This window comes from Phaenicophaeus curvirostris, chromosome 9 (genome assembly GCF_032191515.1).
Source record: "Phaenicophaeus curvirostris isolate KB17595 chromosome 9, BPBGC_Pcur_1.0, whole genome shotgun sequence".
NCBI classification, from domain to species: domain Eukaryota; kingdom Metazoa; phylum Chordata; class Aves; order Cuculiformes; family Cuculidae; genus Phaenicophaeus; species Phaenicophaeus curvirostris.
Genome location: NC_091400.1, coordinates 20,520,093 through 20,547,328, shown reverse-complemented (window position 1 = coordinate 20,547,328; position 27,236 = coordinate 20,520,093). Strand labels below are relative to the sequence as shown.

The window sequence follows — 27,236 nt, the reverse complement described above, 5'->3', positions numbered from 1 at the left end:
ATTAAAACCTCACGCTCCTTTTCCTATATAATCTTTTTACTAACTGCGACAGCGAATTTATTGCCATACCACCTAAAGCAGAAACGGGATTGGTTTTTAGTTATGAAACACTATTTGGCTCAGTTTAGGGAAGGGGAAAAAACCTCCAAAGTACAGTTACAGTGAAAAAAATCCTGTGTACAGCTTAATGGGAGCGACACGGTGTCACCAAAGTTAACCCACACCCTCGCCTTGCACAATGGTGAGCAGTTCACACAGGAAAGCGAGATAAATTAAAGAGATAACAATAAAAAAGACAACATCCGTCAGTACTGCCCTTGCTGCCGTGTTAGAACTTGCTGGCTAGCTGAAAGCCATTTCCATTCTTGCACATATTTCCTTGCTCTTGGAGTCCCAGCACTCAGTAAATGGAGCTGTCTGTAACGTACACCGGGGCTAATTGCAACAGGACTTGTTAAAATTCTGAGCCCTTTTATTACCAGCAACACAAACTATTTGTTTATAAGTAAACAGAAACAAACTCTGCCAACACAGAACCCATTAGCATCAGCATTCCCGGGAGCATTCGTTAGGCTCCTGTGTTAGAAGCACTTTATGAAGTTGAGATGGCTCAATGTCAATAATGGTCCATTCAGTTTGCCAGAACACACAGAAGGCACACTGTATACTAAATATTATCAACGCATCCCGATTTTTTTTGATGGTAGCAAGGTTTTATGATGACTTGATCAAATTATAGCTAAAATGGTAACAACACGCATGCTGGGGTAAGACTAATTCATGCGGATGAACATAAAGCCCATGCAGTTGCATCGAACAGCCTTTAGAATCATGTATTGCCAAAATTAGTCTGATTTAGACAGGCATTACTTTAAGGTCAACTATTAACACAGTTCACTGGGTAAATGCAATACAAGCTCGTTTGTCTTTATTAACAAATGACCATTTATAAAGGCATCCAGGACTCAGGAGAATGTGATTTTAACCTTTTTCTATTTCTTTTCTTTGCTCTCAAAGACAGTGAACTATCTCTGACTCTGTGTAGTTCTTTCTCCTCACATACTATAAGCACCAAATTAGTGAACTACACTTTCTCATACCACCTCTCTACAGGAACACGTCTGTCTCTATCTTGGGAATAGATGTGCCATGAGCAGGGGGAAGAGGGAGAGAAGAAAGACCCCATCCTTTATCATGACTGAATGAGGAAAATACAATAAAAATGAAAACAAATACTTTAAAATTAATTTAGCAACTAGAAAAGTTTTATACATATCTAAAAAACCAAAAAGATGTGTGGGCTCTTTTGGTTGCTAATGCTGCTTACTAGATGCTCTCAGCATTAACTCTGGCTGAAGGATGACAAACAGAAACAAAAGACTGTGCCCTTTTCAACAAGGCCTTCCATGACTGCAGACACTCAGACTCACCTGAATTCCCTGACAAGATATTCTCATCCAGCAATTTCAGATGAAGAGAATAATCAGACTGTGTGCTGAAGCGCTGGGATGCAGCAGAACTTGTATCCAGTCCAGCTGATAGATTAACTAACACATTTTCAGTGGTGACACTGAGTTGGTTTGTACGCTGTGTTTGGGGTGATGTCGTGCACAGCCATTCAGAGTTATAACCGTGGCTACGCTACTGGGAACCCTGCAAAGAGCAATCAGCGCATAGTTCTGCTCATGTGCTGGGCTGGCACTGCTCATTAACTCCTGCAGGAAAACAAAATTGCTCCCTTTGACCTCTGGCAATAACACTCACTTTTAACCGATCTTAATATTACACATTTTACTCTTCAGATTAAGTTTGAACCCAGCTGACCTAAAGGTTCTTTCTGGAGTTTGTGGGGCTATTTAATACTTATTTGATGATGCATTTATCTGTGTTCAAGATACGAATTGTCAAGGCACATTTTTTTTTCCTTGTATTTTCACTTTCAGCTTCTGCAGTTGCTTTACAGAAGGAAAAATCCAGTTCTGTCTGTACTAGGGCTCTCTCTCAGAACATGGTCACAGCACAGAAAAACAACATTTCAGCCTGACCACAGGTGGGTCACCATGCTCCCGACTGAAGAACAGGAGCTCTAATTCCAGAGGGAACTAAGGCACTATTTTTGATCTTGGACAAGTTGCTAACTTGTTGCATCACTGTTTTTAAATCAATGGAAGTTAGAATTTCCCTACTCCTGACCAGTAAGTGTCTGAGGATGAGTGGGGTTTGGATATTTGTTCCTTTTCTAAGAGAAGCCAACCCGAACCTGAGCTGCAGGCTACGCCAGAACAGAGACTGAAAGAAAAGTTAAGGAATGAAATCAGAGGGATCACAAATTCCAACATGTCTTACAGAGGTATTACAAAATACAGAGTGGTTGAGGTTGGAAGGGGTCTCTGAAGATCATCTCATCCAACCCCACCCCTCAAGCATGGTCAGCTTGAGCAGGTTGCCCAGGACCACTGAAAACCTCCAAAGATGGAGACTCCCCAGCCTCTCTGGGAAACCTGTCCCAGCATTTGACCACCCTCACAGGAAAGGTTTCTTCTTTAGCTTAAGCAGAAATTTCCTGTAGTCGAAATTGTGTCTGTTGCCTCTTGTCCTGTCACTGGACAGCACTGTAAATAGCCTGGCCCCACCTGATTTGCTACCTCTCATTTCTCTGCATTGATAAGATCACTCTAAGCCTCTTCTTCTTGAGCCTCTTCTTCTATTTACCTTGTTAATACAGTCACCATGAAATATTATATCTTCTCTCTTTAAACCATAATTTGATACATTCACTAGCTATAAAATATTGAAGTGCGAGTACATTTTCCTTACAGTGTAATGATCGAGGCTGTTGTACAATTTGCTATGTACGGTTGTTCTTCAGTTCGTAAATCCACACAGATCACTTTTAAAGCCAAGTTGAAAAGTAAAATCTGGACTCAGTCCACACAGAAGAGCAATGAAAGATTTTGTCTGTATTTGGAGGAGAGGGACCTGGGGGTGTTGGTTGACAGCCGACTGAACATGAGCCAGCAGTGTGCCCAGGTGGCCAAGAAGGCCAATGGCATCTTGGCTAGTATCAGAAACGGCGTGACCAGCAGGTCCAGGGAGGTTATTCTCCCTCTGTGCTCGGCACTGGTGAGACCGCTCCTCGAATCCTGTGTTCACTTCTGGGCCCCTCACCACAAGAAGGATGTTGAGGCTCTGGAGGGAGTCCAGTGAATAGCAACGAAGCTGGTGAGGGGGCTGGAGAACAGGCCTTATGAGGAGCGGCTGAGAGAGCTGGGGGTGTTTAGCCTGGAGAAGAGGAGGCTGAGGGGAGACCTCATTGCTCTCTATAACTACCTGAAAGGAGGTTGTAGAGAGAGGGTGCTGGCCTCTTCTCCCAAGTGACAGGGGACAGGACAAGAGGGAATGGCCTCAAGCTCCGCCAGGGGAGGTTTAGGCTGGACATTAGGAAAAAATTTTTCACAGAAAGGGTCACTGGGCACTGGAACAGGCTGCCCAGGGAGGTGGTTGAGTCACCTTCCCTGGAGGTGTTTAAGGCACGGGTGGACGAGGTGCTGAGGGGCATGGTTTAGTGTTTGATAGGAATGGTCTGATTCGATGATCCGGTGGGTCTCTTCCAACCTGGTTATTCTATGATTCTATGAGAACTTGGAGTTTCATCTGCGTTCTTTTTCCAAGGGCAAATCTCTGTAAGAGATTTAGACGCTCTCACAGTGGCACCAGTTGTATATTCTAAGGGATCGTAACAATGTATTAAAGTTTTCAAGAAACAATGTCTTACGAATTCTGTGCCTAAGCATACAAAACCTTTACCATCTCTGACCACAGCACGTACACGTTCCCAGACTCAGAGAACAGTTTGTAATCCTCACCTGTACCTCAGAACAGCTCCCATATTAACCTCCATTTCTGTGCCTCTAAAACATTACATTTATTTTAGGATTTGTCTCACAACTATTTTTTAATTACTGAGATAACAGACTGGCATTCTATTTTCACATACATTTATATATTTGTTAACCATTACTGCATCCTTAGTACAGGTTAGCATACTGCAAATGAACCTGGAATTGTACCTGATACATTTCTTAATTTACTACCTGACAAATGCAAAACTGCAAATTACTCTGTGGCTGCAATGAGTAGCCATAGCGATAGTAGCAGTAACTCAGTTCTGGACAGGTTATTTTTAGCGATGTACCGGCTCAAGCCATTCACTACAGATTTCTTACACCTTCCAAGTGATTACAAGTGTAAATAATATTTTATTTTTCTCTGCCTGCAGCATTGTATTTGTGTTTAAATATAACCAAAGTTATTTCAATCTCCTTAGCTCACCTTACGCTTCCCAACACAAAGCATTCCTGTGATCTCTTCCAGGATGCTGCGCTTCTGCCATTTAATGCAAAAGCTGTAGGGTCGAAGCAAGGCTGTTCTCTGGTTCAGAGTGCATCCCGATTTGGGTTCTTGAAAATCTACTTCTTCCTCTTATATTAGTAATCAATTTTTGGCCAAATACCAGACAGCAAATGAATGGGAACGTTCTAAACCAGTAGTGCTACCCGATCAGAGCAGAAGTGGTGGCAGTAACAGCACGCCAGATGCTGCACTGAGAGCTTTTGGAGAAGACAGCTCTTTAGGGACTGAGGGAAATGACAAAAGAAATAGGCTAGGACCTCTGACAAGTGGCAGAGTTGTACAATCTCCTTGGTCTGACGTTTGCCATCCCTAAAGGAGCTAGGAGGAATGTAGTGCTTGTATAATATAGTAGAATCTAATGATGTTCTAAACAAGCAACTAGAGCAGATATTCAGCACCAGCAACCAGGTATGCATCTTCCTAATTCCTCATCTCTTGTCAGATTTCTGTATCATACATTCTCCTCTTCCAGTCTCATTTATCAACTGTACTGAATTACGCTTTGAAAAATCACACAGGTCATCTACTGTGCCATGTTTTGAAAACCGGCGTGCTCTAAAAGGCATTTAGATCTTTGGTTTAGTCCATGAGCACAGTTTATGTGGAGCCTGTCTGGCTCACGTGGTGAGCAGTGAACAGTTTGCATAGGATACTGTGCTAAAAGTGTCACTTCTTAAAAATAATATTGAAGCAGCTCTTTACAAACATGGCACTTGCCCAAAGCACATATGGAACATTAAATATAACCATAAAATTTTATGTTCCAGATTTGACCAAGGTCTTGAGCTCTAATTTATATTTTCTCCGTTTTGCTGGAAGACTAGTGGCGTTTGATAAAGCTCCTTCATAAAGACTCTGTTCTCCTAACATTTACACATCGCACATCTGGACTTGGAAAAGGATTCTCAGTACAAGAGCCAACTAATGCAAACCTTCTTTACATTATGTGCAATTACTCTTTTGTCATGGATCTCCCTGGGATATCAGGATGTGCTGAAGACACCCAAATTATATGTACTGCAAATCGAAGTGCAAAAGCCTGGGGTGCTTCTGTCCCTATCAGTGAGCCTGGCATAGAGGATCATGTAAGAAAATGAATGGTATGTGTATTTTCTGATAATATCGCAGTTAATTCTTATTAATTATTTGTATGCAATCAGAGCTGCCCTCCGTGCCTGAAGATGTCAGTTTGGATTGTTTTTCTCTCACAGCTCGCTGGCTGCAGCCAAGGGAACTGAGTGATGGCAGTTGCAACACTCCATTCAGTTACATAAACACATCTTCCCTGCCAGATTCCCCTGCAGTGTTCTGATTCCATGAAATCAGGCCCTAGCATTTAGTAATGTACTGTACCAGCAAGTTTCTTTTCATGTGACAAAAACTGAAGTCCTTTGCTCCTGGCAGCAAAGCAGCATGTGCTGAGCATCACACACATGGAATCCACCCCAGACCGGGCGGCTGCACCAGTGAAAGGACAGGGAAAGAAAAACAATACTTGAGGAGCTAAAGGACAAGAACTGGAGGCCAGATTTTAGCAGGAGAAAGACAGCCCTCACCCAGAAATCGAGGCAGATTTCTTCCTATGTCTGGTCCGGTGCCAGCAAACCTGAATGTATGTTCAACCTCCAGCCATGTACAAGACGCATGTGCTTTCATGTTGAGTGCATTTGCCAGTGATGATAAAACCCACTCTGGCCAGGCTATTCCTGTAGGTGTAAATGGAGTTGTACTTTATCACATCACAGCTGGAACAAACACACTCGACTACGAAAGCAGTATGTGGTAAAAGCGGAGAGACAGACACAGTGACCTAATCCATCCCACAGCTGCGGAGAGGGGGCTTTCTGGAGAGCTTCCTGCCATCCCTGCCCATCATCGTGAAGCTGGGTGGTCCTACTCCACCAAGATGCTGGAGCGTTCCCTTCCCACAGACAGGTGACTGTCGGAGCTCTCTGGTATTTATACAGGGACTCGTGCCTGATGTCTGTAAGAGTTGGAGACAGCGTCTGTCTTTGGGCATGTTTGTATTGGGCAGTGGAGCATCACAGGGATTCCAGAGCCACCCGAGCTAGCAACTCCTGCAGAGTCACACAGCCAAAGGTATCCCTGAAACACAGCACCTGCACCAGCAAATGGAACCCTCTGGTTCTGCAGGGTACACGGCCAGGGGCAGCACAGACAGCTCTGGTTGAAGAGCACAATTATGCCCTTGAAGAATTATTCCCAAACTCTGCTTGCTGCCTAAATAAACATAAAATACTGAGGGTTGTTTTCTGAGAAAGAAAAACAGGAGAACAGAGAGAATTCAAATAAATACTGAAGTAGTTAGAATGACTTATTAATGACTCCTAATTATAACACAACAAAAAAGGCTTTTCTGATCCTTTTACACAATTTGCAGTCAACATGGAAGCTGTGAAAGAAAACTCCCTGCTTTCAAATCCGAGACTTCATTTTCCTCCGGAGGCCTCTGATCAGATTCAGAGTCCAAACACTGGCACTGTTAAATAATGCTGGAATCGGAACCAATCTGGTCTCTACCTCTAGTTCAAGAGCTTGGATCAAACTTCCCAGGTAAAGGAATTTCCTACCTCTTCCCTACAATTCACTCAGACGAACTTACCACCTAAGAGAACCACATCCACTGCCCTATCCAGAAAAAGCAAGATTCCTTCTGATGCCACACAATGCGAGGAAGAGGATCTCAACCAGCGCAGTAACGTGGATCGATTTTACTTTTGCATCTTCCCATGGAACTGCTGAGGGCTGGCTCCATGTGTTGACATGTTTGTTAAATAATTCATGTGCCCTGCTCCTCTTTAGCTAAACACATTTTCAAACTAAGTTAAACAGGAACAAACCACTCCTGTTGCAGCATAAGACTGTCCACAAATGGACACAACAGAGGTATAAGTTAAAGCTGTTGTGCTTAAAATAATGTGATACCTCAGCTGATATTCACTTTCCTGCGTAGATGAATCTTTAGTAAAGGAGAATGACTGAAAATGTGGACTGAGGCTGCAGCCCCACGGACAGTTTTTCTTCAAATGTCTGTCTTCGCAATGGTTATCTCTCCCTGCCTACATGTGAGGACACATAACTCAGCTGTAAGGAGGAGAAACGGTTAACACTGAAGTAGGAAACCCAGTACTTGGATTCTCAGTTCTACTGGTGTCAGTGAGCTGCACCCTGAAGTACACGAGGTCACTACCTAAACTCCTCCTAAATTTGCCATTTCTAAAGTAGAAGCAGCAGCAAGGAAGAAACTCGCCACTTCTTGCGATGTTATTTTCTATATCATTAACAAGCTGTAAATAGCCAAAGGATGGCTTTGTTTATGAGTTCACACTTAAAATCAGAGAACACCACACATTATTTTCTTGCAATATTGCCTGTAAGTACCAATATGGCACAAAGGAACAAAGGTTAAGTACATACAAGTGGAGTCTCTGGTGACAGGAGCCACTGAAGAATTTCTTTCAGCTTAGTGGTAGAGAATTTACAATACCAGGGATGCCTGTGCCGCAAGATCCACCTGCACCAATTGTTTCTCACCACAAAATGTTTTGTAAATCAACACGCTACTGTTTGTTTAGAGAAGTGTGTGACACTCTCAACTTCTACTTTCAGTTCTTGTGCAGAAAATAATCACAGTTCAGGTGGCATATGGGTGTTCTGTATTTCAGAACTAGCAATGGCATGGTCATTGCTATGGTAACTATACTTTTGTAGAGAACACTGAAGTAAATAGGTACATAAAACATGTATAAGTTGTCACTGTGTAAGTTACTGCTGCCCTCAAGCTGTGATAATTTGCTTCCTTTAAAATCATTAAATCTGGCCATAAATATTCGGTACCCCACACTGTCCTATTATCTCAATACGATGACAAGACTTCTCCCTCATGACAGAGTGCAAACACCCCAGCAGATTGATTTATCAAAAAAGGAACTTTTTGGAGAAGTAATTGATTGGCTCTGGGGTGACTTTATTGTGGCCTTTCAATACTTAATGGAGGGTTGTAAGAATGACAGGGGCAAACTTCTTAGCCGGGCCTGTTGTGACAGGAAAAGGGGTAATGGTTTTAAACTAAAAGAGGGTGCATTTAGACTGGATATAAGGAAGACATTGTTTACACTGAGGGCAGTAAAACACTGCCACAGTTTTTTCAGAGAGGTGGTGGATGCCCCATCCCTGGAAACATTTGAGGTCAGGTTGGATGGGGCTCTGAGAAACCTGATGGAGCTGAAGATGTCCCTGCCCCTGACAAAGTGTTCGACTGGATGACATATAAAGGTCTCTTCCAACTCACACCACTCTATAGTTACACAATAAGAAAACCACAGCCAGGCCCTGATGCAGTGAGGCAAGGTTGAGCCATTACGGTTTGAAAGGCTAAGGAAATTTCTCCATGTCTGGGCAATACAGAACCATTCTCAGGTAGAGCACTCCATCTGACTTTCTCAAGTCTTCCCGTAATTCTTTGTCTCCTCCTCCCCTCAAATAATTCCCCAGCGGCTGAGATGTGGAATTGGAAAAGAACAGACTGGACCCTACTCTACTTAAGCAAACAGCACTAACATGCAGAAAGAGGTCTTGGTCTCCTTTCCTGCTCTGCTCTTCATCGTAAAGAACATGCCTCTTAAAGAGGTCCTCCCTCTGCCCCAGATAAGCAATGTAACACAATCATTAGGTCTTTCATACACAAACTTGTTTTGGAACAGCTACGTGCAAGCTCAACACCTATCTTAACACCAGCTTCTCGCACATGGTGACGACAAACTGACACCCATCGAAGCAAACCACAGTTGTCTTCCCATTTCAACAGTGACTGTAATGCTGCTGCACAGATAACCAAAGGGACCGGTCTGCCCTTGGTAAAAATGAAGGAAGGCACTGGTAGGTCAAATGGATCCCCTGAGATCATTTGCTGGGGTTAGATTACATCTATGGCTTGTAAGTCTTATGCTTCTGAAAGAAAGAAGACAGTGTTTTGTGACAGCTGCACTATATCATCATAGCAAATGGATTAGGATGGCCACGGAATCTGGAAGGTCTGCACAGTTATCCCTGATGAGGGATGTACAGCTGAATAAGCCTTTCATAGTGCATACACCAGTGCATGTCCAGTGACTGGATGAACATTGACAGATATCTTTATTAAACTAGAGATCCCACTGCTGCAAGGGGAAAGAAAAAGGTGGTAATTATATTATATATATGTGGAGAAAGCATCCACCTTAAGCTAAAACTGATGTTCTGGTCATGTCTCCAATGCCAATACTGAGTTCGATTTTTCACTTAATGTGGAGATTTGACCTCTGTTTAGTGTGAGAATTACTGTATCAGGAGCTTGCACATGCTGCGTGCATTGCAAGCGCACAAGAAATTTATCATGAACCCATTGGCAGCAAGGTCCTTTACCACAGGCACCAATACTGGCTGTTCCCCAAGGGATTGCTCCCCTTGTGAGCAATTATCATTTGAAATTCCACATTCAGACTATGTAAGATGGAAATTCAAGCAAACTATTGATGATTGTTCTATCTAGTTGTATCTAGAGGGGCCAGAGCAGTGCGGGTACCTCTAATGTGGGATTACTAAAACACTACTTACCCGTCAGTTTTTACCTACTGATTTTATAGACTGTAACAATACAGCAGTGGGGAAGAAGCTCAAAGACAGCGTTTTGCTTTCTTACTTTTAGATATGACTGTCTCAAATTATATTCCTAATTAAAAATCATTTGGCCACACCTCCTCAGGCCTTGTCTTTGAAATAGCCCCAGGCGTCAGCCCCGCTGCCACAGAGAGAACCCGAGATAGAAGCTGCAAGTCTGAAAACAGGGAGAACAGGACCAAGGCCTTCCCCTTCCTCTGGCACTAAATTCCTACAGAACTCTGGCTGTAATGTGAAACACCACATTAATATAATCCTCCAAATCACCACCGTAAGGGGTTGATACATAAGTAATGCTCTGATTTCGTTACGCTGCTCTGCTGATAGAGGTGGTACACATGTATAGGTTAATGGTTTGGCACACTGTGGCTGCTTTGCTTATGCTCTGGGATGTTTGTGAACCTGTTCTAAAGAGTCAATATTAACACAAACTGATTTAAGGCTGATACTGCTTCAAAGAGTGGAAACCTCTGCATGGCTGTATAATGCTTAGGTTTCTTGTTTGGAGTCCATGTATGATGCTTTAGAAAAGCAAGAATAATAATAAAAATCACGATCATCACTATCACTGTCACTCAGGACTAAACTTTACATCAGGTCAATATACAGTTACAATCAGGTCATGAACCAATAACTTCAGTATTAAGAACTGCAAGTACACTGTAAGAATCCTGAAATCTATACGCATGGATATAAACCCAGGGTTAAGTTTACATTGAAAAAAATCCAATCACATTAAGATAAAAGGCAAGCCAGCTACTCCTACATTAACCCCTACCTGTCATGGTACTGTGAACAAACACATGCATGGAAGAAGCCGAAGTCCTGAACGTGTAACTCCCAGCTAACCCAGTCCCACAAACACTGAGGTTTTAAGTCATAACAACGGTTATTGGGCAGCCTGACTCCAGGATACCCTATCCTTGCTAAACTCAACACTAGGACTGAGGAGACGCCTCCCTGAGACAAAGCTCTTCATGGCTCTTTTGTGCTGACAGAGGACCAAGCTAACAAAGAGCAACCATCTTCTCACAAACCTCACAATCCACCGTCCCAGATGCCAGGTTAAGCACTGATGTGATGATACAGGGAAGCCCACCCTCCTTTCTCTTCACTCTCCTGTGTGAGTCTTAAGCATAACACAATTAATAATGAGCATGAATTCTCAGCCCACAGTCTTTAACTCTGCTAGGATTCAACAGTTGTTTTAAAACATGAAACCTCCACTAGAAGTTGCTGGAAGGATTCATGCAGAAAGCTGAAAAGATTGACAGTGATTTTTTTGACTTATATAGCAAAGACTAATTTGTATTTTACGCTGTTTCAGCAGTCTTTGACTGTTTTCTTCAAACTCACTGGCTCAGTGGCACCATATGGAGCATGTTGAACTTAAGATACCAAGAATGTGTCCAAGATATATCTCACTCCAGTGTGTTAAAACATTCCACCCTGCAGCTGTCATTATAGGAATATAATTCATACCCTAAAGTTTAAAGAAAAACAGTGCAGCTTACTATGCTTACAAAAATACAAGACTTTTTTTGGTTCCAAGTAACAGTCAAGTAAACGGAGAACAGTTAATCTTAAATACTGCTTTCTTAAATATTTAACATTTTAACTGATCATGAACTGCTTTAATTCTGTGTGATGTCTAAGACTGAAAACAAAACAAAACCCCCATAACCATGCAAAAGAATTATTTAAAAAGTCTGTAAAGAAGAGATTCATATATCTAGACTTCACAGAGCCCATCAGTACTTTTATCTTTTCCATTGACTGCATTTATTTTAAAAAGTGATGTATGTGATTGCAGGGTGAAAACCACAGCTACAGTTTGGGTAACAGCACTGAGTAAGTGTATGATCATTGTTATGACATTTCACCTCTCTCTGGTCACTGATTCTGAAATCTTTTGCTTGTTACCTCTGTTAAAAATGTAAATTTCCCAGAACAGGACGTGCCTCTGGTGCGTACAGCATACAGCACTCCAAACACCTCCTGTAACATTAACTGGTGCAATAATAAGGGTAGGAGATTGCGAAGAAAGAAGAACACGTGATGGTTCCTTAGAAAAGCTGTCTTAGACATGTTACTCAACTGGTCAATTTATAAGCTAGGAATGCAAGTTACCAACTTAAAAATGATCCTGAGAGCACAGCTGAAGATGATGCTGACATGCTGAACAGTCTGATCTCAGTTTTTGCTTGCTCTACTGAAATACATATATGCATCACTCAACCTGGCACACAAGTCTTACTTGAAATACAAAAGAAACTCATCTACCAGTAGAGTTAACAGGGACTCCTGAAACTTATGGTTTCCATGGTGTATTCTAAGTAATAGCTTTGCCTCCCACCAGTGCTGCCCTTTAGAACACTTGTGTGTGTCCACCCACTTCTCAGCTAAAGCGTGTTCAGAGATGGGCTACACGTGGCCAGCGTAAGGCCACGCGTCTTCAGCTCTTTTCACCAGTTTAGACTCTAGAAGAAATTAATTTGGTTCCAGATGATGAGTGTTCTTTTTTGAGAAGTCAGATTCAGTAGCTTGACTCATTTTTGCCATTCACATATACCAAGACGCAGCTCCATCCAAATCTGGCATTCACTCGGATGTTCAAACTGAATGCATAGTGCTTGGCAACCATATGTGCAGAATTTAAACTGACTGATCCATTTACCCAAAACTAGTCTGTGTCCAAGACCACTCACAGATGCACCTACTGGTTGAGTAGAAATTCCAACAAGAGGAAAAATATGTGGTAATCATAGCTGCTCCAAAATGACACACATATGGAATACTGTGTGTACAAAGCCCAGCTGACTGCCCATCCACACAGATCATACATGCTTCAAAAGAGACTAAGAAAAAACTGCACGTGAACCAATGGTGAAAGATACCTGCAGTTCCATGTCATTGCAGGTACTTTGGGATGGAAAAAAAAGGTACTTCGGCTGAAAGCTCCCCCTGTCAGAACAATCAGAACAACCCCAATACCACAATTCACGGCTACATTTCATCTCCCTCGAAAATTCCAGTTCTTTGGGGGGAAAAAAAAAAAAAAAGAATGTCACACGAACTGGAGAGGTCAACGTTCTGATCAGACAAGATAAAAATGCCCTGGTCTCCCAGAAAGATGCTTTGCTAAAAGACACCCTGAAGGGGACCTAATTCTGAGCGGTCTCTTACTTGCCAGGAACCAAAGATCCTGCTAATGGCTTGGCCCCTCAGAATTACAACAATCGTACCCTTCAGAAGGACAACCATGGAGAAAGAGAAACAAGTGTGACCTGCAGACTGGTGTAGACTCAAAGTACGATAATATATAAATGGAGAAGCAGAATTTCATTATAAAAACAATGTTTCTCCTGAATAAAGATCGATCAGTCTTGAGCATCAGAAAAACTTAAAACGGAACTCCTAACTCCAAAAAGTTTTGGGACATCCTTCAAGAAGGCCAATGGCATCTTGGCTTGTATCAGAAACGGCGTGACCAGCAGGTCCAGGGAGGTTATTCTCCCTCTGTGCTCAGCACTGGTGAGACCGCTCCTCGAATCCTGTGTTCAGTTCTGGGCCCCTCACCACAAGAAGGATGTTGAGGCTCTGGAGGGAGTCCAGAGAAGAGCAACAAAGCTGGTGAAGGGGTTGGAGAACAGGCCTTATAAGGAGCGGCTGAGAGAGCTGGGGTTGTTTAGCCTGGAGAAGAGAAGGCTGAGGGGAGACCTCATTGCTCTCTACAACTACCTGAAAGGAGGTTGTAGAGAGAGGGTGCTGGCCTCTTCTCCCAAGTGACAGGGGACAGGACAAGAGGGAATGGCCTCAAGCTCCGCCAGGGGAGGTGTAGGCTGGACATTAGGAAAAAATTTTTCACAGAAAGGGTCATTGGGCACTGGAACAGGCTGCCCAGGGAGGTGGTTGAGTCACCTTCCCTGGAGGTGTTTAAGGCACGGGTGGATGAGGTGCTAAGGGGCATGGTTTAGTGTTTGATAGGAATGGTTGGACTCGATGATCCTGGGGGTCTCTTCCAACCTGGTTATTCCATGATTCTATGATTCGATAGTCCATTCAGCTAGAAGAGACGCACCTTGGTAACAGCAGGGCATCTTGGAAAGCATCACTAAGGACAAACTGGCTGGGGATCCTAAGGGTCTTGCACTGGAATGTTTACCACTTTCCCATTGCTTTCAGGTGAGTTTCACACAGTTTTGCTTATTGACAAGGACAGCCTGTGGCCTGACAGAGCACAGAGAACCAGGTGGCCTTGAGCTCTCAGACTCAAACGAGAAGCAGGCACCAACCACACTTCCTTTGTAAGGGTGAGAAGAAGCCCTTCTCTGTGGCTGCAGATGGGAAAAAGAAAGTTCCTGCTTGTCAAACTGCTGCCTCTGCATGGAATAACTTGAAGATGATCAACACAACTGTTTATTGAATTTCAAACTCAGAGTAAGGGTCCCCCTCAACACAGCTCAAAACATAAACAAGAAATGGACAGATGTACAGATTTCAAACTTTCTACCAACCCAGCCATTAAACTGCATCACTTCTTTCCTCTGGGGGAAAGCTCCTTCACCTAGAAGCATGGGAAGTGATCTAACTCAGGTATGCAGGTTTCCCTAACAGGAGAGAGGAGTTCCAGTAACTTACAACAAAACCTATAGCAAAGCAACCCGTCCACATTGGTTCCCTGGGAAGTCACTATTTAAACCAACGGCATTGTAGTCAGAATGTGAGCAGTGAACCTGACAATACAGCTAAAGGAGACACTTTGATGTGGCTGCAACATCACCACCCAGAGGCTGCTGTAAATGGGGTGGCTTGCACTTAAAATAAAGCAGGGTTTGAAAGATCCCTTTGGGGATTTTCCTTTGGGAAAGCCACAGATGCTTTTATGTATCTTTCAGGCATTTTAGGTATGCTGCAACCGTATTTTTTCCTGCTCCTTTTCCCAGCTCCTTTCCTTACTATCTGACAACTCTTTGAAAAATTATTTGGAAATCAATAAAATATTTTTGTAGCCTTTACCTATATTTATGACTCATTGCAAATGCTTCATAAAATAATATGTGTTTAACGTTTGGTTTAGTCCCATTTATAGGAGGGACAAATTATGTTTAACTGTATAATTAGTAAATTTAATAAAGGTCAATGCATAGGATTATAAAACCTCATGTCTTAACTCTAAATTCTTATTAAAAATACACATTTTAATCAATAACAGTTTAGCAGAAGTCAGTTCTAAATCCCTTCAATGTATGTATCAATGCATGAAGGAAAAAACTCTTTGCATTGTTTACTTATAGTGCCTTTTCAATGCTCCTAAGGAACCACCAGTGGGTGACATTTATTCCTATTCAATCCACAACCAGTAGGAACCCCAGTGCCAGGAGACTGTGTAACTGACTGGAAAGAAGAGAGTCAGAAAAATGAAACTACTTAATAGATTTGTAATCAGATGTGAAACTCTCTTGACAGAATAAAACTATTCTTTGAGCTCTATAAGCAGAGCGAGGGAAGGCGTTGATAGAGAAGATAACACGAGAAAAGAAACACAGCTGAAACTTGCAGTTTCGAAAAACCAGCGCGGTGTAACAGCACAGAAACCGATGTTAACATAACACAGATATTGCCAGTTCTATTCCCAAACCCCCAAACTGTTCGCAAGATTAATCCTTATAAAATAGTTTTAAAAGCACAAGTCAAAAGTCATTCTAATGCAGTTTCAACTCACTTGTACAACCAGTCCTCTGCATTTTGTGTTCTTAAGCAGCTTCAGTATTAAAATACTCACTAAAATATCTGCACTCACACAGACTGAAAACCACAGCTACTTTTAGTCTCTGTGTTTATTGTGTTCTGTTGTGTATTTTCTCAAACCGTTTCATTTAGAGCTGTTTAGTTCTGAGCAGCTTCCATTCCTCTCTACGATACCTGAGCCCAAGGTCCGAACATCAGCATGGACTCACTGCTGACTCTCTACTGTTCTGCCTTTTGCTTCTTCTGATGTGGTACGGGTAGGTGGGAAAAGCCCACATCAGCCCACATTTGGATGTTATCCGTGGAGCAGCACAGACCTGCAGCTGTACAGTTCACTGTAAGGACTGTAACAGGGGAGAATCCCCAGGAGATGTTGGCATAAGAGGCTTTAGCATGATCCACTGGTGTTCTGAACCAGAAACTGGCTACAGCTCCCCCAAACAGGGCTGGGAAACGCCGGGCCGTTGAACAGACCTTAGCTGGAGTGCAACCCAAAACCTTCACTGAAACCTACAGATTTTACCCGCATTGTTATCCGCACAGATCTCTGTCAACTGTTCTGGATTTACAGTGATTTAAAGATGTTTTTGTGAACGTGTCTGTCTTAATTCTACTTCTTACCACGTATATAACTAAATCTTGTTCATACTGTAACTTTTGCAGCTCTTACATTATATAGTTGTACTATTTTGTATCTTTTTGACCTAGTACTGATTATTGACAACACCCATGCAGTTCATCTTTAAAAGGCTTTCAGAGCCATATGTTGATATTACACTGAAAGCTGCAAGCCAGATGCTGCAGGACTTTCCCTCCAGCCAGGTGAGGTTTCCCCTACATGCCTTCAGGAGCTGACAACATTTCAGGACACTGAAGAAAAGAGACAGAGCTTGATTTCTGCTTGTTCCTGGCTCTGCCCTTGCTGCACGACCTTGGGCAAACTCCTTCTCCGTTGTCCACCTGTAAATGATGACCAGATTCCCTACCCACCTTAGTAGTTTATCCAGAGCTGTAATGTTTATGAAGTGTTAGGAGAGGCTCTGGGAAGTGCTGCAAAGTGAAAAGGGTCATCAATCACTGCCAAAACATGAACACTGTCAATAAAACATGGGCAGAGCTGCCTGCCCTCCTCCCAGGACATGTTCTGGCTTGTGCTGCCTTCTAAAGGGTGTTTGTAACCTCAAACGTCTCACAGCACTGCAGAGCACAAGGAAGGATAAGCATCCCTGAGCATTCTGAGAGACTACCAGAAGATACTGTCAGTTTGAAGCTGTGAAACCTGCTGTAAAGTGTATGCTTCTCATCTAAATGCCAGCTTGTTTGCCATAACAGGGAAAAGGAAAGCCATTTCTGAGGTAGGATTCCTAAATTGCTTAAACAGCTAGGCATTAGCTGAAAGCAGCATTAAATACCAATTTAAATACTTGGCTCTCAATTTCCCTTTCATTCATAATGTACTAGGTAAATGATACTAAAATAATTACTTGCTTATTACTCATGAATTTCAGGGCAGCAGCTGAGACAATGTAGATAAATAAGATGATTAATTGAAACAGAATGAATCACAACAAAATATGTTGTTGTATAAGGTATGATTAACTCCACAGTGATTCATATCATTTCAGATAACAGGGCTTTTATCAAAGACGGCTGCAAGGTTGGGAAATGATTTAAAAGCATTTCATTTTAGAGAGCCACTGCAGTTCACAAGGGAGGGGAAAGGGAAAAAAGAGAGAGAGAGAGAGAGACGCAGATTCCACGTCTGCAGCTGAAATAGCCTTGGGCTGTCTCAGCATCCTTCCCACAGCACATCTTTACAACATGCCAGTGACATTATCAGCCTGCTTTGTGCTACAGACCCTCTCATTTTTCAGTTGGCCACATTTATCAGATATTCCAGTGCCAAGAAAGTTAATTCTATGAATTCAGCAATGCTATTACAATGCCATACCTCTCCTGTAATTGAAAACATGACACCTACACCAGGAAATACAGGTCAAAATTCTACAAAGACATAAAAGAAAAAGAGTATTTATTTTTCCTCCATTCACAGTTACAATTTTTAATTCCCTGGTTCCCTGCAAAGCTTTTGCAGCAATCTGAAATGTAGGGTTTACAAAGAGAAACTGCTGTCTGTTTACTGCAGTTTAGAAAAGCAAACACCACCAGCAGCTGACCTTAAAAACCTCTACCTGTTAAAATAGAAGAGAAGATGAGATGTCTTCATACAAAATGTTTTCCCATGTGTATTTAATAAACTGGGTCAGAATATCTGACTACAATTTTGACTCCACCGCAGCCTCCCTGCAGGGGACTGTGCAAAGCTCAGCGTCTCGCTCAGCCTGCAAGGTGAATATAATGACCCTCACCTGTGGGGCAGGCAGCTGGGAACTTCGGAGAGCGGAACAAGAAGGGAACTGCTGGCACATAAATTGAAATGCAAAACACTGGCACTCAGCTTAATTTCACTGAAGATGATTAATGTTTCTGAAACCTTAATTCAAAATGAAAGGAGATGCAGAAGGTAAAGGTTGAATGCGTAAGGAAGAGAGCTCGCAAAGAACCCCCGACTGAAAATGACCCCTCAGCATGGGCTGGTTCCAGTCAGCTAAATAGAATCAAGGTCTCTTCTGGGCTCTTCACATAAAATACAAGAAGGTCAGCAGTACAGGGAAATGAGACTCTTCAAGACACTGTTTCAAACACAACCTAGTATTTGCCTTCTACCCATGACTTCAAACGTTCCAAAATAATTAAAAGTGCTTTCTTGAAAACATTTCAATCAGGAACAACAGTTTGGTTGTTTGTGGCATGACCAGCCATCCTTCACTATGTCCCTTCCTTCTTGGCCCCATCTGATAGAGGAGAACAGACTGAGATGTTGTTGCCCTTCCATTATTTCTTGAAACTCCAACTGGCTTTCCCTTCCTCCACACACCAAATTACACCTGCCAGCTGATTTTCTCCTCTTTAAACTCTTAATTATTTCCTTGGAATCAGACAATTCACCAGTGTGAAAACACACTCCCACAGTGTGGAAAACTATCCTCTCAGTCTATTAACAGCAACAATGACACTGGTGTAAGATCAGACCAATTTAGTTATGCCACCATGAATGCTCCCTGGTTTGAAAAAGAACCACCGTGAGGCTCATTTATCTCACAAAAGAGATTACTTCTCATTCAAGATTCCCCTGAGCTGTGGGCAGGTTCCCAAGCCTGCAGGTACCAGTCTGGTTCCAGGGGATAATCCAGTAGAGGAGATTTGCAGGCAGGACTGAGGGCTGTCCATGTGTCATATCTTAATGTACTGTATCAAAGTACGTGGAGTGGAAGCTATTCCCACACCTGTGTTATTGGTCACAGAAAAGGAAGAGACCAGTTTGTTTTGAAATCATCATCAAGGTGTAAATCCCAGTGCGCTGAACACAGTTCTATGTCAGCAAACTCTGCAGCATTTCTGTTCAATCGCCTAGCTAAAACAAGCACAAAACTACAGACTGACTGTGAGTTCAGACTTGGGGGCATGTTAACCACTGCTATCAGTCTCAGATTTACTAGTTTTCCTGGCCATTAAAGAGAATTTTCCAGGGCGTTAATGAGACTCATCTTTACAGAGGCTCAAAAACACTCTTAAAAGGCTGTGTCCAAACTACATCTATTTATTTATGTTAGTGTTTGATACCTCACTTGAAAATACCTGAAATGAAGGAGGCACAATGTACCATTTCAGTATAATGGCAAGATAAGATGATGACAAGACCTGTTTGATATCTTATTGCACACAAAGGCACCCATCTTTTCAAAGCTTAGGATTCAGAACTCCAGAACCACCACTGAAGCTATTGTCACTGCTTTTTAAAACACAGAACTCCTGCATACAATCTTCTTTCTGTACAGCACATCTGCTGTCACACCAACATCAATTTCCTGATGAGCCTGCAGAAGCATCTGTCTCTGCAGAACTTCAGCTTTCCATCCTGTAATTACTCTGTTCAGAGACAGGGAGGTAAGAACTAACAGCTCTTTACACAAGAGAGGAAGAAGATCTCATCTCCAAGAATAATTGTTATCTTAGTTTTATTATATCGGTGCTTTAGAGCAATTCATGGTTTCTCTTCTGCGTGACCTCCTCAGCTCTCACTGGTCACTGCACACTGTACACCACAAGCTGGAGTGTTTGGCTAGGGATTTTACTGCTAAGCAATAGATAAAGAGATCAGGGCTGTAAGCTTGAAATTTCTACACTCTAAAATGTCTTTGTGACGTCCTGCCTCCCCATTACGAAAAGAATCCAGAAGATCTTTACCGCATCAGAATCTTAATAAAGATGCCTGAGTCATGAAAGAGTGCCACACACAAGGATGAATCACGAGAAAGCTTCGCAGTGTCCCTTGGATTCTGAAGCCTGGATGGACCAAGCCTGTAAGAGCCACCAAGCTTTAGCCCCGCCTGGGACAGCAGAGAGAGCTCTGCAAAAGGAACCTCTGCAAACTGCAGCTCCTTCACTCGCCTGGTGCAACTGCTGTGTAGGAAACACTCCACAACTCAGTGCCGAGGTGTGATTTTAAAAGCTTTCACTCCTTGGGCCATTTTGTTACTGAAAGTTACTCTGAGTTGTAAAATATGTATTGGAAGGTGAGCTTTTACAGAAGAATTAAGCAGCAACTTGTGACAAAGCAGTTATCATCAGGAGATAATTGACCTTATTTGAGAGTTAAGCATCCTGAGGCAAAGTAGAGTGTGCTTAATCCTGGCAGGTTAATTACCCAGTGATTATGGTAGCTTGGAAGGTATTATTGCTAAGAACCATTTGCAAAATGACACTATTAAAAAAACCTTAATTTAATAAAAATTAAAAGCAATGACAATAATCAAGTTCTCCAGTCATGTATTGCCAGATAATGACTGCAGAATGGTCCTAATTGCTTAGCAGCTATGAACATATAATTATTCCTACTCTGAATGTTCTGTACTAAATTTATTATATGAAATACAGTTAATAAGGATCAAAAATCCAAGATGTTCGGCTAGGTATAAAAGGGATTGAAGCAACCAATAAAACACTGGTGGTCACTGAGATAAAGCTGAAGCTGTTACATGTGCCGAGTTATCATCCCAGCATCCCACGTCCCCCTGCGGTTTGAGGTGCACTGGCATTTACATTCCGAACCAGCACATTTATTCCAAGAGGTTTAGAACTTGCCCATTTTAATCACCATCTGGCTGAACCTTGAAAAAAACCAATCTCCATTCAGATGTAAATTCTTAAGTAGAATATGTAATTTAAAATCACTCTGCCAATTGTTTTTAGTTTAGGAATGGCAGCAATTTGGAATTTTGCTGCTCTTGGATGTTTTTGTATTACTCAAAAAATAAACAGCTTAGTGCTTAACAATAAAATTGTATTGGTCTATAATGTGGAGGGAAGATAAATGCAGGGAGGAATAAATATTGTGCCTAATAGTATTGTGTGTAATAATACAGTAACGACCACACCACTTAAGAGTGCCTCGCTTATAGGTTAACTTACACGCTTTCAATATTTAAACTAGCAAAACTTATGGAAAATGCAGCAAAAAAGCAAAAGGTAATCACAGTAAAATGTGCACAGATCTGGTACTGGTAAGCCGAAGGGGTGCACTGCCCATCAGAGCACACAGAAACACAAACCAACTCTGAACGCACTCGCAGGTGAAAGGGATATAGGAGAAAAAAAACCAAAGGAGGAAGCTACTAGAAGGGAGAACACATCTGGATGAGCTGCTCCTGGGTTTTGCAGCCACTCTTTACCACAAACCATGGGAGAGAGCAGGAATGCTGATACTTGCAAGAGAGCAGCTACTGAAAACCAAAAGTGCATCATGCCAAGAGCATGGCTTCAAGTCCCACAGAATGACACAAGAACAAACCACTGCAAAGAGCATTTCAACAATTCAAAAGCAGCAATAGCCAGCTTACATAGCAGAAAGCAGAGACCGAAAAGTGACCAGCAGATCAGTGCAAGTAACAGTGCAGAACAGGCTGATACTCTAAGTATATACACACATCCTACTGCCAAGTTTAAGCATGATCACTTAAGTTTAAACAGTATCTTTTACCCTGAAAGACAAACATAATGCTTCAGAAATACCCAGAAGGTGCATGGAGTTTTTCAACTATACAACAGTTTCTGACAGCAGGTGAATGATACCATAGCGAATGGAAATGGCAGAGAAAATTAGTCATTTGAATATCATTTCTACAGTTGGAATGTCACCAGTGCAGTGGATTACTGCTTATAAAGGGTGCAAACATACAAAAAGTAAGATACTACATTTTATCTTCTGAAAAACAGCACCTAATGTGATCTGAATTATCTTTACAGGTCAGCAGGGCAACATGGATATAAAGGAACAGTAAGGTTTAATTCCAGAAGTTTCCATGATGCTCTTCCACTCAGACATCAACCAGACTTGGTATTACTTAATTTGTGACATCTGACAAGATGTTTTTGTTGAAACTATACTGCTATTAAATCAAAATATTTAGCAGCATCTCTGTGAGAATTGTGTTGTGAAAGACAGAATAAAAGTGACCGTTTGCAACAGCAGCAAAACATCTAGAAAATAATTCTGTATGTTTACCTGTAGTTAAAAAGGTTTTCTTTATCTTACTGCATCCAAAAACATTGCAATTTCTTTATTTTAAAAAGTACTCTTTTTTAAGAAGCCCAGTATCTGTAACAATGCTACCCCTAACATGGACAACAGTGTGAAAACTGACTCGTGCTGGTGCAGCTTCCGGTGTCACAACCAGGGATAATCACTGACGGGATGAGGTGCTTCCATAATTTTCCTGTACTGCTGTAGTTACCTAGAGAGACAACCCCACACTTCCTTTAGGCATGTCACATTTTCCAAGACTTTTAAAAAATCTTCTCCTGAGCAAACCAATAAATATTTAGGAGTACTTTCTGAAGCTGGGAAAAAATCAAAAGGTGATGGCAGCACAATGAGTGAAATCTGAATTCATTTGGTCTGTCACCACGGCCTTCCAGGCAGAATTCCATGCCATCTGATTGCCAGTTGTTGCATATCCAGGATAAGCCTTCCTTAGAAGGGCTGCCAGTCCCTCTACTGTAAAATCACAAGAACCTTCTAAGGCAATTAACCATTGCTTAGTTTTCTCATCCCTCTTCACCCCAAAGAGTCGTCTTCACCAAAGAAATTGCTATGAATAGCAGCAGGATGGGTATGGAAACAGGTTGCAGAACCTCAGCAGTTCAGCAGTGGCCTTTCGCGTGTTTCCTTCCAGCAGAGAGCTACCTTCTGGGCGAGTACATCATGCACATGGGGCGTTATAATGAAGCAGCCAATGTGTTGGATACTTCTGCCTTAATCTAGAGTGCCTTGTTCATGTGTCTCTACACTAGGATGAGCAAGTGTAAACCTCTAACAGGTCAAGAGACATCTTTGGCATCTACTGAAACAGCACAGTCCTCTGGCTGTGGATTTAATTTCCAGTGACACTTCACATGGTTGGTCTCTCCTTATAAATAACAGACAATAAGGCAGCAGGCTCCAAGACACAAAAGGTGCAAACAATACAAACACTTCAATGCCTCCTGAAAGACTCACCGTCTCGTTTCCAAAAAGGATGTCGACGTAAGGCATGACTTTCATCATAGGCTCTTTGTAGAACTGGCTAATAAATGGTGCAGAGAGATTCAAGCTGAAGATCTTGTTGTTGGCAGAAGCCTGAGTAGCCACTTTTAATACTGCTTCTGGTGACACCGTCAGGAAGAACCCCTGCATTCAAACAGATCAACGTAGGTTACTTACTTCATACTAGGAACTGCATGAAGTGCAGAAAAAGGTCTCCCCCAGCCCATCTCTGTCACACATGTGCATAGATAAAATCTGGCAAATACTGCCCTTCATTCAGGTTTTCTAGAGGTGACAAAGAATCTACTTACACCTAGACTCACAGCCCCCTAAAACTAAACACAACTCCCTACCTTGTGTTCTATGCAGCACACTTTCCCATGGCAGCCAAGATTAATGTTCATATTTTAGGAGGTGATATAATTCTCAATGCCCCTTTTAGTAATGGAGTCAATCACATCATGCTGCTTAATTCCCAAGTCCAGTATGATGGCTCTATACACAGCCAGAAGAGTAATGAAACCTGTTGCCTGAAAAATTAGTACCTTGCTTGTAATAAACATGTAGAGTATGCTGTCGCTGTAGTAGTTGTTACTGCAGGAAAAACGTAAGGGTTTTCACATTTCCACACATTCATTTTAATCCCTGCCCTCTCAAAAGTAATACGAGGTCAAGTAAGTATCATCTGTGAAACAAAATAAACAGAACTCAGCCAGAAAGGACTGCTTGGCAATGCTAGTTTCAATATGAAGAGCAGTTCCAGGCTGCCACTTTGAACTGAGCGTTGCAGATGGTCACCTCACCTGCATGTGTTCCACGAGTTAGGAGAAAATCCCCTATAGTTTCATTAATCTACTAATTAGACAAAGGCTGAGACATTACAGTAATTAAACAAATTTTGTATGTTGCATTTTTAGAATCAAATTTTCCTGACTGTTCTCAAAACTCAGCAAAACCCCGCAATTTTCAAACAACAGCAACAAGGCTTGAATTTAAGGCCAGTAATAACGTCTAAGGCCCAGGAACAAACAGCTCTGAGGGGGCTGATAAACATGATACCATCTTAGCCCTATCTGTACCTCTACCACGTGACACTTTGAAAGAGGCAGCAGTGAAACAGCCTTATTTGTGTGCTCAGCCTTATTATTATGTCTTCCTATCACAGAATATCTGTATTTTTCCCCTGCACGCTTAGCTAATGATCATTGGGGCATTCCACTCACTGGAAAAATAACATAATGAAGAGTCTACAGATCAAAGACTCCTTAGAAAGCCTTTCTCTTTCTTGCTCTCTACTCCATGCTCTCCAGTCGAACAAACACACGAATGACTTAAATCTCCAGGCAGCCTTCACTGCATGACAATGCAAGTCCAAAGGGCGCCAGGAATGCTTTGCATCTCGTGGAGCTCCTCAGTACCTTGAACGACTGGAGGCCTGTAAATATCCAGGCTGCTTTGCTATTTTTACATTGTGAAGAATTAAACCCAACAGTTTATATAACATCTCGTCTCCATAGCAATCTCTGCCATCTCTTAGTTTTTCATTTAATGAATAGAGTAGGATTTTTTAAAACCTGTTCCAAACACAAAATAAAACCCTTACAAGGCTAACGCACTGCCAGCTGGGGATAAATCATGGAGCGCTATACAGTGGTCTATGCAAAGAGTAACCTGGTCAAATAATTAGGCTTCTTACCAATTCTAGGCTGAAAACTTCATCTGAACTGAAATACATCTGATTGTAATTTGAGGTACAGAGCACTATCCCCAGGAGATCTGACTCGGGCCTGCGTCCAACTCCCTTTTCCTTGGAAAGGCAGCATAAAAGCACTGACTGCCGATAGGAGTGTGAAGTAAAGGCCAAGAACTCTCCAAGGCTTCAGCTCTGTCTTCTGGGTTCCCTAAAACTCACTGCTGCCATTTAATTGCATTCTTCCAAGAGGTTTTTATATTTTGATTTAAATAACTATTTGACATTAAAACCTCTAGAAATTAAGAGTTGTGTGGATGAGAACTCCGGTTAAAACTTTGCCAAGTGTAAGATTTCTGTGCAAAAAAAAGCTGCAGCCATACAAAAAAAAAAAATCCTTGCAGTGCAATTCACACCACGGAATTACCACAGTAGGAAGAAAATGTATATCTGAACTGAACAGGTTTGAGTTCAATGAAATCTAACTGGACTCCCCTTCTTCAATATTTCAATTGAGTTTGTCACTGAATTTTAGTGGAACTCCAATGACAGCTCTGGCCCACAGAGCTACAGGAACCCGGCTTCCTAAGTCTCAATCACAATTTGAAGAGCCACTGGCCACGCTACAGCAGCGTGCTGCAATTTTGTATGGCAATGAGCTCCACTAAACCAAATAGGTTTTCTTATACCTCACTGGGATTCGCACTGAAGTCCCTTCGTGGCTTCCCTAGAACCCCCGCCCACAGGCTCCTGCAGCCACCATCGCCTTTGGTCCAGACAGATATGTACAAAGGACTGCCTCAATCAGCTATACCTTTGGTATCACTGGTTTAAAAGGCTTCATATCTCACTAGTGAGAAATTCTATTCCCACTAACAAGAAAGTTAAGAGTCCCTCAGAACATATTCTGTACCCAACTACAGACCTCAGTCTGCTGCTGAGAGTTTGGGGCAGCTTTTTACCCTCAAACCCCAAAGGCACCTTAAACAACTCTGAGGAAAATACCTGTGATCAAAGGATAAGACACTTAGTTAATATACAGAAACAGAACAGCTGGGGAAACCTGCACTATGTATGAAACGAAATTATTGTATACACGTCTATCTTTGTGGAAGAATGCTGTTTGTACAAGGACATCTCGTAACTGGACAGTGCAAAGAAATGGAGAGGCAGCAGTACTGTACTGAGCCAGCCTATGAACCATTAAGGGCTCCCAGACACTCTAGCAGCACCAGGCACTCCTTTGGCGTGTGCTGACTGAGACTGACTACACCAGCTGCTTCTGCTTCAGCACGTGCCACTGTTTGCTGCTGCTCCGAGTGTACTGAACCTCTTCTCTGTGCCAGGAGGAAGGAACCACTGCACCACAAGCCAGTGAGCAGGGCTGAACTAACACCTGCACCAGGAAAATAGGGTGATAGCCAGAATTATTCATATGCATGTCTGTATGGAGACACGCGCAAGACGCAATACTTTTCTTATGCACTGTAAGCAGTGCTTCTGTTTAAATACCATCCTTTGGTGGAAAGGATGGTATTTTTGGAGGAAAACACTATGTGGGAGAAAGAGAAACAGAAAGGGAATAAATAAGAAAACCACATTTGTGTAATGCAGACACGAGGCTATGGGAGATCAGTTTGTGACTTAAGAGCTTTTACAATTCAATATTAAGATGCTTGGGACAGTAGTAGACAAAGTCAAGTGAGAATACCATATTAATCTCAGTTTTACAGTATCCAGGGATTCTTTGATGCACCTTTTGAAGTGTGCCAGGGTGCTACAAATACAGGATAGCCTTCCACATGTTAATCTTTTTTATAGACACTAGCATTACTGTAAGGATTTGGTGGGTTTATACACATGTAGCTTTTATTTGCCAGTCATCACTGTCATTTGTATCACACACAGACCCAGAAGGTTTCTGCTGACCTACCCTAAGCTCACACAGCACCAGCTACAGCAGATGGGAGGCAGCAGGGGAAGGGTGTCAGAAGTGTCAGCAGCACAGAGTCAGAGAGCGTTAAAGGACCTCCTGAAGCCAGAACAACTCCAGCTCTG

The 27,236-nt window shown here is 42.2% G+C and overlaps 1 protein-coding gene across 2 annotated transcripts in view; it reads right to left on the bottom strand.

Annotated features, from left to right (window-relative positions):
* The window catches only part of ADK (adenosine kinase), a 244,012-nt gene that overhangs the window by 45,560 nt on the left and 171,216 nt on the right, over positions 1-27,236 (bottom strand). For both annotated transcript variants that reach the window (XM_069863580.1, XM_069863581.1), the window contains exon 7: positions 23,462-23,632. In XM_069863580.1, coding sequence (XP_069719681.1) covers positions 23,462-23,632 — 171 coding nt within the window. The remainder of the gene's footprint in view (positions 1-23,461; positions 23,633-27,236) is intronic.